The following is a 14,672-nucleotide window of genomic DNA, read 5'->3' as shown; positions in this document are numbered from 1 at the left end:
GGGCACCGGCGCACCCGCTTTCTTCTGCTGGCACTTTATTTCTCCACACGAGCAAGCACGCGAGCAAGCCTCGGAGAGCACTGCCGCCCACCAGCGTTTCCATGGTGCCTCGGCCCCGCGCGGCCCAAAACACTTGGCCGCTTCCACCTCCGGGCAGCTTCTCCAGAGGGACACGCGGCTGGAGAGGGACCACTCTGCTTCCCGCTTTGAGCCCTGAAGCTGGCAGCTGCATCCGGGCTGCTTGCACTGTCCGCGCTTTCCAGTGCCTGACAGGGAGGCGGCATCGGGATGCTCTGCTCTCCATGGAGTTGGGGAGTGAGGGCAGCCACGTGCCCCCCACCCCGGCGCGCGCCGCCCCGTCCGCGGCACCCGTTACCGGCAGGAGCACTTGCAGGCGGCCACGACGGGGTAGGGGACGTGCCGCCAGGCGCACTGCTGGGCACCGGGCGCCGGCGGCCGGCCGGCCCAGCAGTGCCAGGCCAGCAGCTTGACGTGGGTGAGCTGCGCCGGGCGGCAGGTCATGCCGGGGGGCCACGAGCAGCCGGCGGGGCCGGCGTCGCAGGCCGTGTGGCGCACCCAGCGGGGCCAGAAGACGGGCCCCAGGTCCACCCAGGCGGAGGTGAGGCGGCATGCAGCCCGCTCCACCAGCCACTGCCGGAGGCGCCGGGCCACGGTGCCGCTCAGGTTGCCMGGCAGCCCCTCGCCCGGGGGCAGCAGGGCCGGCAGCTCCAGGCCCTCAGCCTCCCGCCATAGCTTGCGCCGGTAGCGCCCGGCGCCCTCCGCCAGCTCCCGGCTCAGGGCCTCCAGGTGCTCGGCGCTGGCGTTGCGGCCCCGCGGGTCCTCCGGCGACATCCAGAAGGGGTCGAAGGAGGGGCCCAGGAGCTTGCGGAGCCGCCCGGGCCGCAGGTGCTTGGGCTTGGGGGAGTAGCGGTAGTCCTCGGGGGAGAGGGACAGGCTGTAGGGCCGCACGGGCGCGGAGGGCCGGCCCCGCAGCAGGCGGGCAGCGGGGTCGGCGGTGGCGGGCGGCAGCGGCGCGTCCGGGCCCAGGGGCAGCGGGTCCTGCGGTGCAAGGAGGCAGCCGGCGGGGCCCGGCAGCAGCGGCAGCAGGCGGGCGAGGAGGAGCAGGAGGCAGCGGCGGGCGTCCATGGCGAGCGCTGCTCCCACAGGCCGCCCCCCGCGCTGTGGCGGCCGCCCCGGCCTCTCCGGCCRGTTATCACCACATCCCTGCAGCGGGGAGGGAGCCTTCCCCTTTACCCTAGTCACAGCGCCTGATACCACGGCCGCCCGCGGAGACACAACCAGCCACGGAGACACCCTCGGGGACGAGGAGGAAGGAGAGGGGGAGGAGGTTGGGCTGCCCRGAGCGGGGTCATGGGCACTGCAGGGTCGAGGGGTGCCACTCCGGGCCATGTTGGGGAAAAGCCACCTGGGCGTTGCAGGGAGGGTGCAGGCTCAGCCTGCAGGGCCTGGGGGAGCAGAGGCGCCATGTTAGAGGGTGCTGGGGGTGTGGGGCTGGGAGGGCTCCCACCAGGGTGGTGCACGAGCTGGCAGCCCCTGTGGTGGAAGTGCCCCAGGGCCCTGGCAGCAAATCCACACAGCAGGGCACCAGGCAAAGCCACACTGGAGGAATTACCTTCTCCAGCCCTGCCGCRGGGACAAGGGGTTGGTGTGGAGAGGAAGAGACCGGCATGTTCTCCTCCCTTGTGTCCAGCCTGTTCATTTTGCCTTGCAGAGAGGGCTGTTGAACTGCTGTGATCTAAAAAGACATCCAGACTCTTTCCTGAAAACCCTGGAGAGGACAGAAGAGACAGCAGATGCTCCCCACTCACCCAGTGGTYCGACAAGGCTACTTGCCATCAAACGGGCCTGTTCCCATGGAGATATGGGACCATCTGAGATGAATACATCCCTGTTCTCTGATCCTAGCCATGCTTACTGTTTCTTTCCCCTTCCTCTGTGGAAGGGTGAACTGCAGTGGGACTCATGTGGCAATGAAAGCCTTCCTGGGAAGGGAGGTATTGTCAGAGACCTGGGTCACCCCCAAGATCATTGTCTTTTGGCCTCACATCTCCTCAAACTCATCCTACATCTCTAGTGGCTTTTGTCTCTTCTCAGGAAAAGACCACGAAGCCACTCCTGGCTTACATCTCCTCTCTTCAAAACTCGTGTGTCCTCTGTCTACCCCACAAATGAGCTACACTTGGCCCCAGCCTGTGCAATGGGGTTCCCACCAATGGGGTTCCCGATGTGCACCCAGCCTGTGCAATTGGGGGCCTGCAGGGCACATGTGCCATCGTGAACAGGAATGCAGCTGCAAAGCAGGAAGGAAAAGACAGGAGAGCTGCATGGGTCAGGTTTGTCCCTCCTCATGTCAACTGGAGCATGTTCCATACCAGCTGTGCTAAGAGAGTACACCCTCTCGAAAAGGCCCCATGGGCAGCTCCCCCATACACACATCACATCATCCCGGCATAGGGAAATGTTGGGGACAAGTCAGACCTGGGCTAGGCAGAGATCAGCAGCTCCTTTCCCCTTCCTCCTGAGGATCTGTCATTATGCGACGGAGTGAGGAAGAGCCTGGTCTGTAATAAGGCACTTATTTCCATTATACTAATAAACAAATAATTAATAACAGCTAATGATAATGATTAATTTCTCATTCTCTAGAGGGTTCAAATCGATATCCCAAGCATGGGGCAGGAAGGAGTCGGGATAGCTGTGATGGGATGTACATATTTCCTGGAGGTGTTCAGAAACACTTCCTGAAGAACCAGAGGAGACAGGGTCCCTACAGGGTTTGGCAAAGGTCTGCAGGAATCTCTGTCCAGCTCCATCCTTCTTTTCCCATGGAAGAACAGTGCAGTATTTCTTCTCAGCCCCTGCCTTGCTGAAAGAAGGGAGCAGCTGAACCCACAGGAAGGCTGGACACAGAGGAGTTAACTCCAAATCCAACCTCATGGAGAGAGGAGAAAAAAAAAAGAGATCAATGGATCAGCTGCAAGAGCAGAGGGAGGGAAAAGGGGGAGGCAAAGAGAGAGTGAGAGGAGCTGAAGAAAGAGAGAGCAGAGTGTGGGAGAGAGAGGAAAAGAGAGTGGAGCTTGTGGCTGAGACGCGGGGAAATCAGAGCTGGGTAGCAGGACACAGGCAGGGGCACTGCCGAGGTTGCGGGGCTGCCTCCTCCTCATTGGGACTGTCGGGGCTGAAGGTCTTTCCTGAGAGAGTTGCACAGCRGCAGGTCCTTCCTCCCAAAGGTAAGTGCCAGCTTGCCAGGCGGAGGGGCAGCCCTGCGCTCTGCGAGCAGGAAGGCAGGCGATGCGAGATGCACTGCAGCCTGTGTGTGAGGTGTCTGAGCGTACTGGTCTTACCAGAGCGGGAACAACACATGGGGCCAGGATGGAGGAGATAGTTTGCAGTGGGACAGGGAGGATTAGAGAGCCAGAAAGATAGGGTTGGCCTTTTSGTACAATACAGAAAGACTGCAAGGAAGGAGAAGCAGTGTGAACTGAGAGATGGGGAAGTGTGGGGTGAAAGAGCTTGCACTATCCAWAAAAGAGTTAATTGCATCTCAACAGTTGCTAGATAACTGTTTTATCCTTTTTGTTGCTGCTCAGTGAAGGACAATTTGTTCTAATGATAGAACAATAAGGCAAAGACTTGTTAGGAGATAGACTGTTTGCACTCCCTGTCTGAAAGCTGTATTATTCACTATTGGAGGGAGATTTGCAGCAGATCCCAATACTCCTTTCCTTTGGCRTTAGAATAAATTGCACTGCTTCGCAATGATTATCACTTTATGCTTTCTGTGGTGCTCTGGGATCTCCTCCATGTCCTCTCCCACATCACAGGGACAGACACTCGGCAGCACAAAGCTGGGCAAAGAGTGGGAGAGACCAAACAGTGGCAAAGTGTGAGTAAGTTGGGGCAGGAGAGGACCCAGCAGCTGATTCCCCTTTCTTGTGACCTGTGTACTGCATCAGCAACCCCCCAACCCTCAGAACATGCCCCATTGCCACTGTCTGCTTTTCTTGAGACCTTCTGAACTCAGAATTGGAAATGGAATGAAGGTATTAGAGCACAGCGCGAATCGCTCCTTACACACTCGTGCAGCCTCCACCATGCCAGCCTGCAGCCTCCTCTCAGCATCAGAAAGAGCTTTTCTCAGCTGCATCTTCTATATTGAATCCTATGCAAATGGAGCCAGGGATAGCGAGACCTGGGGTGGATGATCCCAGCTGGAAGAGGCAGAGAGTTCCCCTGGGGTAGGAGCGTGCCAGCACGATGTTGGTGAGATGTGTTATCCTGCGTGGGAGGCATCTTGTCCCGGCTGCTGGAGGTGGTGCAGCCCTAGCAGCTGATGTGGTGCAGGGTGAGGGGACCAGAACTGCTTGCAGCCACCTTTCCTGAATCTTTGCAGCCCTCGCTGAGCCCTCTTGAACACAAGCTGGGATTAAAAAATGTGCAAATAAGAAATCCCAGGAGATGTAGCAGCTTTGGGATTTTATAAGGAATGTAGAGAAGGTCAGATGGTGTGGTAGAGAGCCCTTCCGAGGCTGGGAGCAGAGAAGGTGCCATGATGTGGACATGAACCCAGGCATGAAAAGGGTGTCTTGTCTCAAATCACTCAAGCTAGGCAGATGTGGGCTGACTGATCCCAATAGCATTCTTGCCTTTGATGTCACAAGGATATTTATGTCATCATTTATTCAGCTCACTAGCAGTTTATGTCTTGAGGTTTGCCATGATCAAATAACATTCTTTTTGTGAATCTCAGCATATCCTGGATTTTTTCCCCCTCTGCATGTATTCCCCACACCACATTCCAAGTATAGAGCAAGCAGAGCCTACAGCTGCAGTCAAAAGGCACCTATGGATCAGGCATTGGTTTTAGGGATAGAGCTAGGGTGAACAGATTAATGTTGGGCCAAGCGTGACACCGAATGGCACCTGTGCATCCACAGCAATGCACAGTCTGGACCTGGAAGAGGTGCTGTTTCTCTCTTTCTTTCTGCACAGGCTGGCACTGTCTGAGGAGGAGATGCCGGAGGGCTGGAACGCCTCCTCTGACAGCCTGGAGGTGCGAGCTGCAGGGATCATTGTGCCGGTGATCTTCTCCCTCATCTTTCTTCTGGGCACTGTGGGGAATGGACTGGTGCTGGCTGTGCTGCTGCGTAATGGTCAAGTGAAGTACAACACCACCAACCTCTTCATCCTTAACTTGGCCATGGCCGACCTGTGCTTCATCATCTGCTGTGTCCCCTTCCAGGCCACTATTTACACACTGGATGGGTGGCTTTTTGGGCCCTTTGCCTGCAAGACTGTACATTTCCTTATCTACCTCACCATGTACGCCAGCAGCTTCACCTTGGCCTCGGTCTCCGTGGACAGGCAAGTGTCCCCTCACCTTTGAGTCCCTCAGCTCAAAGATAAAGTATTTGTTTCCTCTGACTAAGGGCTAAGAGAAAGGCCCGTCCTTACCCCATCCAATGCCCTGCAAGATGCAGACAGAGTGTCCTCAGAAGCAGGCCCTGTGGAACCAGTCTTCATCTTTTACTCCCCATGCCCTCCCTCAGCATCTAGTCAAGCTCACCTTCTGGTTAGCCAGCCCCTTCCCTTTAACAGGAAGAGCGCAGGCACACACTTGGGTTGGTTTACTGCTGTATAGAGCCAGGAACACCAAAAGCCCAGGGCAGCTGTGTGCCAGAGGWGATCTGAGGCACTTTCTGGGTCCATCTGGGTCCTCTTCTTCCCTGATTCAGGAGGCTTGCTGCTTGTGCTGCCCAAGCTAGGACAGCAGAGAAGGTGAGGCTGCCCCTGACATTGGGGTGACCCTGATCACTACTTGCATTCAACACAATTATAGAATCGTTAAGGTTGGAAGGGACTTTCAGAGATCATCCAGTCCAACCCCCTTGCACACACAGGGTCACCTAGAGCATGTGGGACATGATAGCATCCAAGCAGGTTTTGAAGATCTCCAGAGAAGGAGACTCCACAGCCACTCTGGGCAGCCTGTTCCAGTGCTCTGTCACCCTCACTGTTAAGAAATTTTTCCTTAAGTTCCTGTGGAACTTTTGGTGCTTCGGTTCTATCAGTGGCCACCACTGAAAAGAGGCCGACCCCCTCCTCCTCACTCCCTCCCTTGAGACATCTATACATACTGCTCAGGTCCCCCCTCAGCCTTCTCTTCTTCAGGCTGAACAGGCCCAGCTCCCTCAGCCTTAATCCTCCCTCCTAAGCAGTGGAGAAGCGGGAGGGATGGGGGACTGTATGGTAAGATATGCTCCATGGGGCATGGAGTTGGGGATATAACTTACCCACCCGTTTTGCTTGATCTCTCCTTCTCCCTTCCCACTAGGTACCTGGCTATTCGCTATCCACTGAAGTCCCGGGACCTCCGCACCTCCCGAAATGCAGGAGTGGCCATTATAGTGATCTGGTCACTGTCGCTGCTGTTCGCGGGGCCTTACCTCAGTTACTACCAGATTGTCCATTACCACGGGATGCCCATCTGTGTCCCCGTTTGGGAGGACCAGCGCCGGAAGATTTTGGATGTCCTCACATTTGTCTTTGGGTACCTCCTGCCTGTCACTGTGGTGAGCCTGGCATATGCCAGGACCATCAAGTTCCTGTGGACATCCGTAGACCCCCTTGAGAGGATCTTGGAGGCCCAGAAGGCTAAGCGTAAGGTCACCAAGATGATTGTGGCAGTTGCCATCCTGTTTTGCCTCTGCTGGCTGCCCCACCACTTGGTCATCTTGTGCTTCTGGTTTGGCCACTTTCCCTTCAACCGAGCCACTTATGCCTGTCGCCTGGCTTCCCACTGCTTGTCATATGCCAATTCTTGTCTCAATCCCATCGTCTATGCCCTCATCTCCAAGCACTTCCGCAAGCGTTTCAAACAGGTTTTCACCTGCCTCTTCTTCCAGAACAAGAACAGGAAAAAGAAAAAGAGAGTTGGAAATAAAGTCCATGTGGTCAATGTGGGCAATGGTTTCACTGATAACACCGGAGGTTTCGACAGAGGCAATGCTGGGGCGACCCAAATTGCAGGGGAGATTACCAGGTTCTGCCCTGGTCATCTGAAGGGGGACCCTGAAGGTTCCAGTTGTGCCAGCACATGGACTCACCAGCTACAAGATGCTATGGTCTCTGTTCAGAAAGGACTGCTGGAGGAGGGAGGTTTGGCAACAGCCGGCCAGCCCCTGGCTGTGACTCCTCCAGAGAGAATTCCAGAGTTTGTGACTGTTCACTGCAGATGAACAAAGTGAGGAAACCTTTTATCCACCATGTGAGTAACTGTTCCCTTCCCAGACAGATAGAGAAATGTGGGGCAGCAGGGAATGGACACAGCAAAGCCAATAAAAGCTAATGAGGCAATAGTTAACCTGTTGTCCACACTGAACTTGCCTACATTGTTTATCTAGGATTGATGCAATCCACCCATACAATGCAAAACAGAGGCACATATTAATGTGATACTAAGTGATCTAGGTGCTCTCACCAACATGTTTTAAGGCCTCCATTTCCCAGCTTCTTAACTTGCTAATTTTGTGTAGCAGCTTCAAACTCTAGAAGGGAAGCAACCAAAATGAAAACATCCTGGTAGGAAATCCAGGCTATGGAAGACACTTCAGAGCAAAGGTAGGAAGGGTGGGAAGAGTGCACGTAGACATGTGTGTGGATACAATAGCTGGCAGCCTCTCTTCCTGCTAGGACTAGAGTGTCTTGGCCAGGCCCAAGCAGTGAAACACCATCCCCGGTCCATGCACATTTCTTTTCCCATGATCCAGGGGAAAATCTAATCCCTCTTCCCAGCTTCCCTAGCCACTGGATCTGCATGACTAACATTTGTCTCAGTAGCGTTATTACACCGATTCTGCTGTAGTCACTAGTCATATTCAAATGATTTATGTCACAGCAGGCGCAGAATGTGCTCTGTCACCTCTGTGTGCCTCCCTCCCGTATGTGTGCATGCTGACATGCAAGGGGGAAAGGATCATCAGTCCAGTCTCTTCCCTCCACGCTGCCCAGGCAGGAAGAATTTCCGAGAGCTCCATTCCACCTTGCTTTAACTCTTGCAAGCACATCCTGCTGGACACTGCCCAGCTTCCTAGGGCCTCTTACTGTTCAGAATGATTTCCTGATAATCAACCTTGCCTCTAAAGAAACCCCATGACTCCTCCCTCTACTACGTTACTCCACCTGGCTCATCACTCTCTTTACTTCCTATTTACTTATTTCCAATTCGTGAAGGATCACCACCATCCCTTCCTTCTGTCCCCAGCAGTCTTTTCCCTGGCCTTCTCTGAATCACATCTGGTTTTCTGCTACCTGCTTTTCACATCTCTCAAGATGGTCAGCAGGTGTTTCCTTTCCTTACAGCCAGCCATGGCAGAGTTTTTCTTGTTGCCAGTGGAGTGGCATCTGTCGCAGGGCTAAAGGGCTTGCTGTTTTCTAAGTAGTGATGTTACGTGGTGGTGTTGGCCTCATGTTTTTGGCTTACAGTCTTGGCCAGATTTTTTCTTCTATATAATGAAAATTGTGGTTGGCCACCACCAAGCAAAAGAAATTCAGCAATGAAATGAGCTAGGGAACCTGATGAGAGTTGCAATGCGTCAAGGGGGGAGGTGTGAAATGGTCCTGAATAATTCCCATAGCCCCATTACATGGCCCCATTACAGCCATGTACACACAGTTTAATCCTATCTCCTCGATGTCCCTTTTTACCCAACAGAGAGAGTTTCCCAGGAGAGTGTAAGGCCAACACCGTGCGGAGGACTGAAATGTCTTGTCAAACAGCCACTTTTTGGAGGTCACCACAAGACCCATGTCCACCTGGAGGGACTGCACCCTTCAGCCATGACCAAATTTCCCCTTGTTCTGGCTGCTGTCACCTTCTCTCCAGCCATGCCCAGTGCAGCTAAGGAGGAGACAGCTGAGGCAGAGGTTGTGACAGTAGCCCAATGACACCCTCACACCAAGGCTGAGCATCTCCCCAGCATGACTGTGGGAAGGACAGGAAGAGCTGCAGGGACAAGGGGAACAAGAGATCACATTCATCAGGAGATGCTGGAATTTCTCCCCTGCTTGATCTGAATAAACACTTGTACTTTCCTCTGCTTGTTGCATTTGCTGAGTCCTGGCTGCACTCTTTGCCTGGTATGCAGCTCTCCTATTTGGGCTGGAGCCAATGGAGGCTGTATGAGCTGTCTGACCAGACTGATGCTCCCGAGTCACTAGCAATGTAACATTTGTTGTATTTGACTATACAGGAACTGCAAAAGGGAATGGAACAAACAAAGCTGCGAGTTTGAAGAAGGATCCTAGAGCAGTACTTGTGTTCAATATATAGTCATTAGAGATGGAGAGAGACAGAGTAGAGAGAGAAAAAAGAGTGGGAGAACAGATGTGAGGGGAGCAATATACATAATAAATGTATCAGCTGGGCAATAGAAGGTTAGAAGGTTTTCTGTCATGAGGACAGAAAACAGTGTTGAGAAAAGGCAAGGTAAAGTGACAGGAAAGAAGCAGAGAGCAAAGAGGGCTTTGGTGAGGTGAGGAGCAGAGTGCTGGCAGAGCACTCACATTTTGGTAGGATCCTTCTTCCCCACACATGTGTGGGGTATCACAGTGCACAAGCACTGGGCTGAGCATCATTCAGCCTCATGCAGCCCCAGCCGCACAGCAGCTCTCACCAACATTCCTCTGCATCACTGGCTTGCCAAGAAGCCCAGAAAAAAACAATCCTTCAAGCGGGGCCTTTGATCAGCCTAGGAATAAAGGCAACAGGCTGTGCAGCAAGCGCCCCCTTCCCCACACACACAGCTCCCTGCCTGGGGGCTGTGTCACGACGGGAGGGGACACCGAGGCCCCCATTGCACACACTTGCAGGCAAGTCAGGAGCTGATTGCCAGGGGAGGATAAAAGCAATCTTCCCTCCCCGCTTCACTCCTCCTCACCCAAACCAAGCCACTGCTGGTGGAACTGGCAGACAGAGGAAGATGTGCTGCATGTTTCATGTAGCTGTGATAACACGTGGAATGGGGCAGGGGATTGAGCTGGGGACCTCTGCTTTCCCAGGATGTGAAGTGCACGTGCTGCAGGGATCCTTCTGCTTGCTTTGTGGCCAAATTAGAACAGCGAGGCACCCCAGCCAGGAGACAGCAGTGCCAGCAGCAGCAGGTCTGCAAGGGATGCTGCAGCCAGCAGGTTAACCCCTCTGAGATGCAGGCTCTCGCTCTAAGTAGTTTGCTGGCGGCCTGCTGATGGTCACGAGCTGAATGCCAGCGTGAACCTGTGGCAATTGCAGAATTATCTGAGGCAAAGCAGCCCCCATTGATGGGATCCTGATCCCTGCATGGCTCCAGAAACCACCAGTGCCCTCACTTCACCTGCTGCACAGTGGGACCTCAGAGAGGCAGCCAGCAGCTGCGGCCAAAAAATAAAGATTTTTGGCATCTCTGGGAGGAAGGSGACTGAAGCTCTCTCTGTGGCTCCTGACCCTGCTCTGGTTCCATACTATGGTGCTCCTGTCCTGCCTGTCACTGCTGGAAATACCCTATTCTTGTCCTTCAAGACTTGTGGGCTACAGAGAAGCTGTCCACAATGTGTGCTGCCTTATGCCCCGAGCCCTGGCCTCTCTTGGGAATTTGCAGCTGACTTGCCCCATCCCTAATAGCGGAGGATGCTGTTTACTGGCTGGTCCTTAGTAATGGTGACCATCTCCAGGCCCTTCCTAGAAGGGAAGGTGATTTAATGACCTGCCACAGCTGCCTCAGCCCAGAGACTCCACGGTCAAGCTGCAGACAGGGTTGTGGGCAAGCGAGAGCAAGGGGAGCCATAGGACTCTCCAAGCTCTGGTGCATGTTAGCTGCACTGAGCAATGTCCTAGACCTGCTCCCCCAACCCCCTTATTTCTCTTTCCTTCCCACCCTCTGCTTGTGTAAATATTCTCTTACTGCTTTGGCCTCCCTCCTTTCAAAATTCCCAGGCGATGTGGTATTTCTAAAACCCGCTGAAGCAGTTGCGCAGCCCACTAGAGCTCAGCAGCAAGGACACCTCTTTCCCTGCGCTGAGATCAGCTGAATTGTTGTGCTGGAGTTACTGTTTTTTTCCACTTCAGTGTCTGATGTAGCTCTCTGCACCTGTAGCCTCCTTTGCCTCCTATCCCTGTTTCTGATTTCTGTGATTCCCTTGAGAGAGTAGCTCCTTCCTCCATGGTCCCTGCAACTCCTCTGAAACCAGTTCCCTCTAGAAACACTGCCCGTGTGCTCTGCCCTGCTTCTCCAGGATCTATAAGCCTGCAGCTCCCTGCACTCACCCCTTGCTTGCCACTCTGTGGCTGGGGCCAACCCGAGTAGTCACAGCTGTCCTCAAGGTAAGGTGACTAACTCAATAGTTTCTCTAGGTGAGGCCCCATTTCAGAGCTCAAACCATCAGAGGGAAAGGGAATTGGGTCTGGAGCTGTGACGTGGCTTGGCCCGATGCTGCCTGTTCTTGCCTGTTCAAGGCTGGACTGTTTCTCAGCCCCGATCCTGTTCCTCCCTGGCTGCACCTCTGGCACTGGCATGCAGGGCTTGCGGGACAGGGCAAAGCTGAGCTGAGAGTCGGGGTGGGACTGATGTCTTCATGTCCARGCTAACCCCAAAGCAGGGCACGGGGCAGGGAGAAAACTTGTGATGGAAGGTGGATTTAGCAGGGCAGGTGTCTGCAAGGCCCAGTTCCTCTCCYTTAGTTCTGCCTGGTTCTAAAAGCCCCTATTTTGGGGAGCACATAAGCAGGAAGGGCAGATGCTGCACCTGGCTTAGGGATGCGGGTGGCCACAGGGCTGGATGGAGCCAGGAGTCTGTCTGTCCAGTAGGAGAGGACAAGCTCCAACTGGCTTAAAAGCTTCAAAGGTAGAAGCCAAGAAAAAGTGCCATGTCCTTGATATGGATCTGACTTTAATTAAAGCTGCATGAGCTTGATTGCTGCTTTGCCACACCATTCCTAYAAACACAGCCTCTCCTCCAGGCTGATTAGCCTGCTGTGGTCTGTGCTCCCGGCTTTTTACCTTAATTAAGGATTACTTGCCTACACTTGTCCTCACTCAGGCAGCTGAGCTTTGCTTTAACCCTGGAGAGGCCAGTTTGCCACACCTGAAAAGTGGTGGAGCAGAGCAATGTGCCAGGACAGGCACAAGCTGGGAGACATGTGGCTCTTTAGGACCAGGTACGGATGCCCTTAGCCACGTAACGGTGGCAATGGGACTTGTAGCAAAGGGAGGTGCCCTGCTCGTGCCGTGGCAGGGCTGCTGCAGTGAGGCTGTGCTCGGCAGATCCCCTCCCTCCCTGGCTCGGACAACCTCTGCCCAGCACTGGGATTGAGGCTCCGGATGCTCCCTGGGCTGGTAGCATCCCAGTGGGATGGGATGGGGATGGGCATGGCCTAAAGGTGCCTGGAAATCTAGAGGTCTCAGGCTGTCCTCTCTCCCCCTGCCCACAGGCAGAGTGGAACTTATCATGCTGTTTCCTACCCTCTCTTGGCCTCTTGCTCCACATGGGATGCGTTCATCTTATCTCCAAACTCAGACAGCATTCCAGCACCTGAGCCAGGTTAAATTAAAGCTAATAATCAGGCTAAATTAAATCTTTCCCCCTTGATCCAGGTCAAGGGCTCTTGACTTCCCTGCTTGCTGCGAGGAAGGTTTTGTGCAATCTCAGAAAAGATGCTGGCAGCAGGGCAGCCTCCCCTACACAMTCACAGCCCCTGCTTGGGCACCTTCTGCCATGTTCCTCTACCTGCGATTGCCTAATTCTTCCTTGCCACCTTTCCCAGGAAAGCAGGGAAGGGGTGGTGAACTAGTCCCCAAGCTAATGCAGCAGCAGGGCCCAGGCACAAAGCAAAATACTATTGAGAAGGGGAGTTAGACCCTGCATTTCTCAGCCTYGGCTCTCCAGGAGGTGACAGGCAGGCTGCTGCTCCCCAAGGTGCCTTCTTCTTAGAAATGGGTGGCTGAGGTAGCCACAGGCCCTTGGGCCAGGCTCAGGAGGGTGACTGCTGGTGACTTTTGCAGGGGGGAAGGACATGCGTTGGGGCCAGCTGCTGGTGTGGGCTAAAGAGGGGACCGGTAGCGCCAGCCAGGCTCACCTACCCTCTCCAGGGGGTCTCCACTKGGCTCTGCTGGGTTTGTGCTGCTCCTGGCACCGTTTCTCAGGCTGCCCACTGCATTCCCCGCTCTTCCCCCAAACAGCAGATGATAATTTACAGTCCGGCTAGGGATTTTAGCAGTTCTAACTTGCTCAATGCTTTGAGGTCAGCCTTAGAGGGGTAAGATGCTCACCTTGAGCCGTTGGAGGGCTTCAGCTCTTGTCTCTGTTGTCTTATTTTCACTTGGAAACTTTGGTCAGCGTGCTTTGAAGGCTRCAAACAGCTGAGCAGTCCACATGGTGGCTTGCCCAGCCAGGGTAGTTGTGTTAAGTCCCTGGGTGTTGGACRTATTGGAAACACAGGCATCTCCCCTGTGTCTGCAGAGCCTGATGCTGCTGGGAGGTGTCATATATATATATATATACATACAAATATATATATATATAAATATATATATATATGAAGAGACCAACATGCACGTGCCTCTGCTTTCCTGGCACATCAGACTTCTTGTATTTCTTGTATTTTTGTTCAGACAACCCCAAGTACAAATCCAGCAGCTCTGTTAAGAGGATTCCCATCTGCAGACACATGGGAGTGGGAGGCAGAAAGCCAGGGAAAGTCGCTATGAGGATGGCAGAGGCACCAATTCCTGGGCACAGAGTTGCTGGAGTGACAGACTACAGTGCTGCCTGGCTTTCTCTTGCATTCCTGGAAATGGGACTTTGTACAGACACTCTGCAAACAGCCAAGGCTGTACTGCAAACACGTAGCTCGTGTCAGGTCAACCTTGCCAAGCTACTGGGAGAGCAGAAGCAACGCGACAGGGATGATCTGGGCATGAAGCACAGCTAGCTATGGAGAGAACTGCTTAAAGGCTTTWGCTTTCTGTCTTCTGGTTCTTAACTCATGACTCGACATACCAGGTTGCCAATTGATTATTTTAATTCTTCTAATGACTGTCTGCTTATAAATTCTTTCTTCCCTTCACAGAGCTTTTAGAGATTGCTCTTTTTTCCCCCTCTCTTCTCCTACCTGCCCTATCTGCTCTATAGACTTCCTAGCCAAATCTCACGGCTCTTCCACCTAGTCACCCGATGGGCTCGGAGCAGCCGGGGCTGCTCYCCCGCTCCGGCTGGATGCAGTGCAGTAAGGAAGACATTTCCCTGTCAGTACCTTTCCGTGAGGAACGAGGTGAAATGCGGCTTGTTTGCCAAATGAGCAAAAGCAGCAGCGAGCGGGGTGGGAGGGCTGCTGCGGATGTGTCATGGGGCTTACGCAGCAGCTYGGAATATAATTACTGTGAGAGACTGGGACTTCGCTGCAAAGGCAAAGGGGGAGRAACTAATGGAGTTCTGCTGTCTCAACGGCCTGTTGACTCAATACCCTGTTGTTTAATTATTTCAGCTGCTGAAGAGCAAAAGGCAATCTATTCTTGATGTTCACGCCTACTGCCGCTTGCRTTTTGGACTTGGGTGAGCAGCTGCTTCAGATAAAGGCTTTTTGCTGAATGGCAGCTGGGTAACTTTATTATGAGGCTTTGT

The 14,672-nt window shown here is 53.9% G+C and overlaps 2 protein-coding genes across 2 annotated transcripts; one reads left to right on the top strand and one right to left on the bottom strand.

Moving 5' to 3' along the window:
- Positions 1-372: 372 nt before the first annotated feature.
- Positions 373-1,720, bottom strand: LOC112947741 (noggin-like). Its single transcript, XM_026039878.1, has 2 exons — positions 1,634-1,720; positions 373-1,059 (listed from the first exon to the last, which is right to left on the bottom strand). The coding sequence occupies exons 1-2, from the start codon at positions 1,718-1,720 to the stop codon at positions 373-375; spliced, it is 774 nt and encodes a 257-aa protein (XP_025895663.1).
- A 3,315-nt stretch (positions 1,721-5,035) lies between these two features.
- On the top strand, positions 5,036-7,346 carry GALR3 (galanin receptor 3). Its single transcript, XM_026039900.1, has 2 exons — positions 5,036-5,385; positions 6,356-7,346. The coding sequence occupies exons 1-2, from the start codon at positions 5,036-5,038 to the stop codon at positions 7,257-7,259; spliced, it is 1,254 nt and encodes a 417-aa protein (XP_025895685.1). The 3' UTR covers positions 7,260-7,346.
- The last annotated feature ends 7,326 nt before the right edge of the window (positions 7,347-14,672 follow it).

This window comes from Nothoprocta perdicaria, unplaced genomic scaffold (genome assembly GCF_003342845.1).
Source record: "Nothoprocta perdicaria isolate Ctin4 unplaced genomic scaffold, notPer1 scaffold_244, whole genome shotgun sequence".
Lineage (NCBI taxonomy): Eukaryota > Metazoa > Chordata > Aves > Tinamiformes > Tinamidae > Nothoprocta > Nothoprocta perdicaria.
This window is presented reverse-complemented; position numbering and strand designations above follow the sequence as displayed.

Coding starts and splice junctions, on each gene's coding strand:
- GALR3 (XM_026039900.1), top strand. CDS start 5,036: ATGCCGGAGGGCTGGAACGCCTCCTCTGACAGCCTGGAGGTGCGAGCT. Junction 5,386..6,355: donor GCCTCGGTCTCCGTGGACAG/GCAAGTGTCCCC, acceptor CCTTCCCACTAG/GTACCTGGCTATTCGCTATC.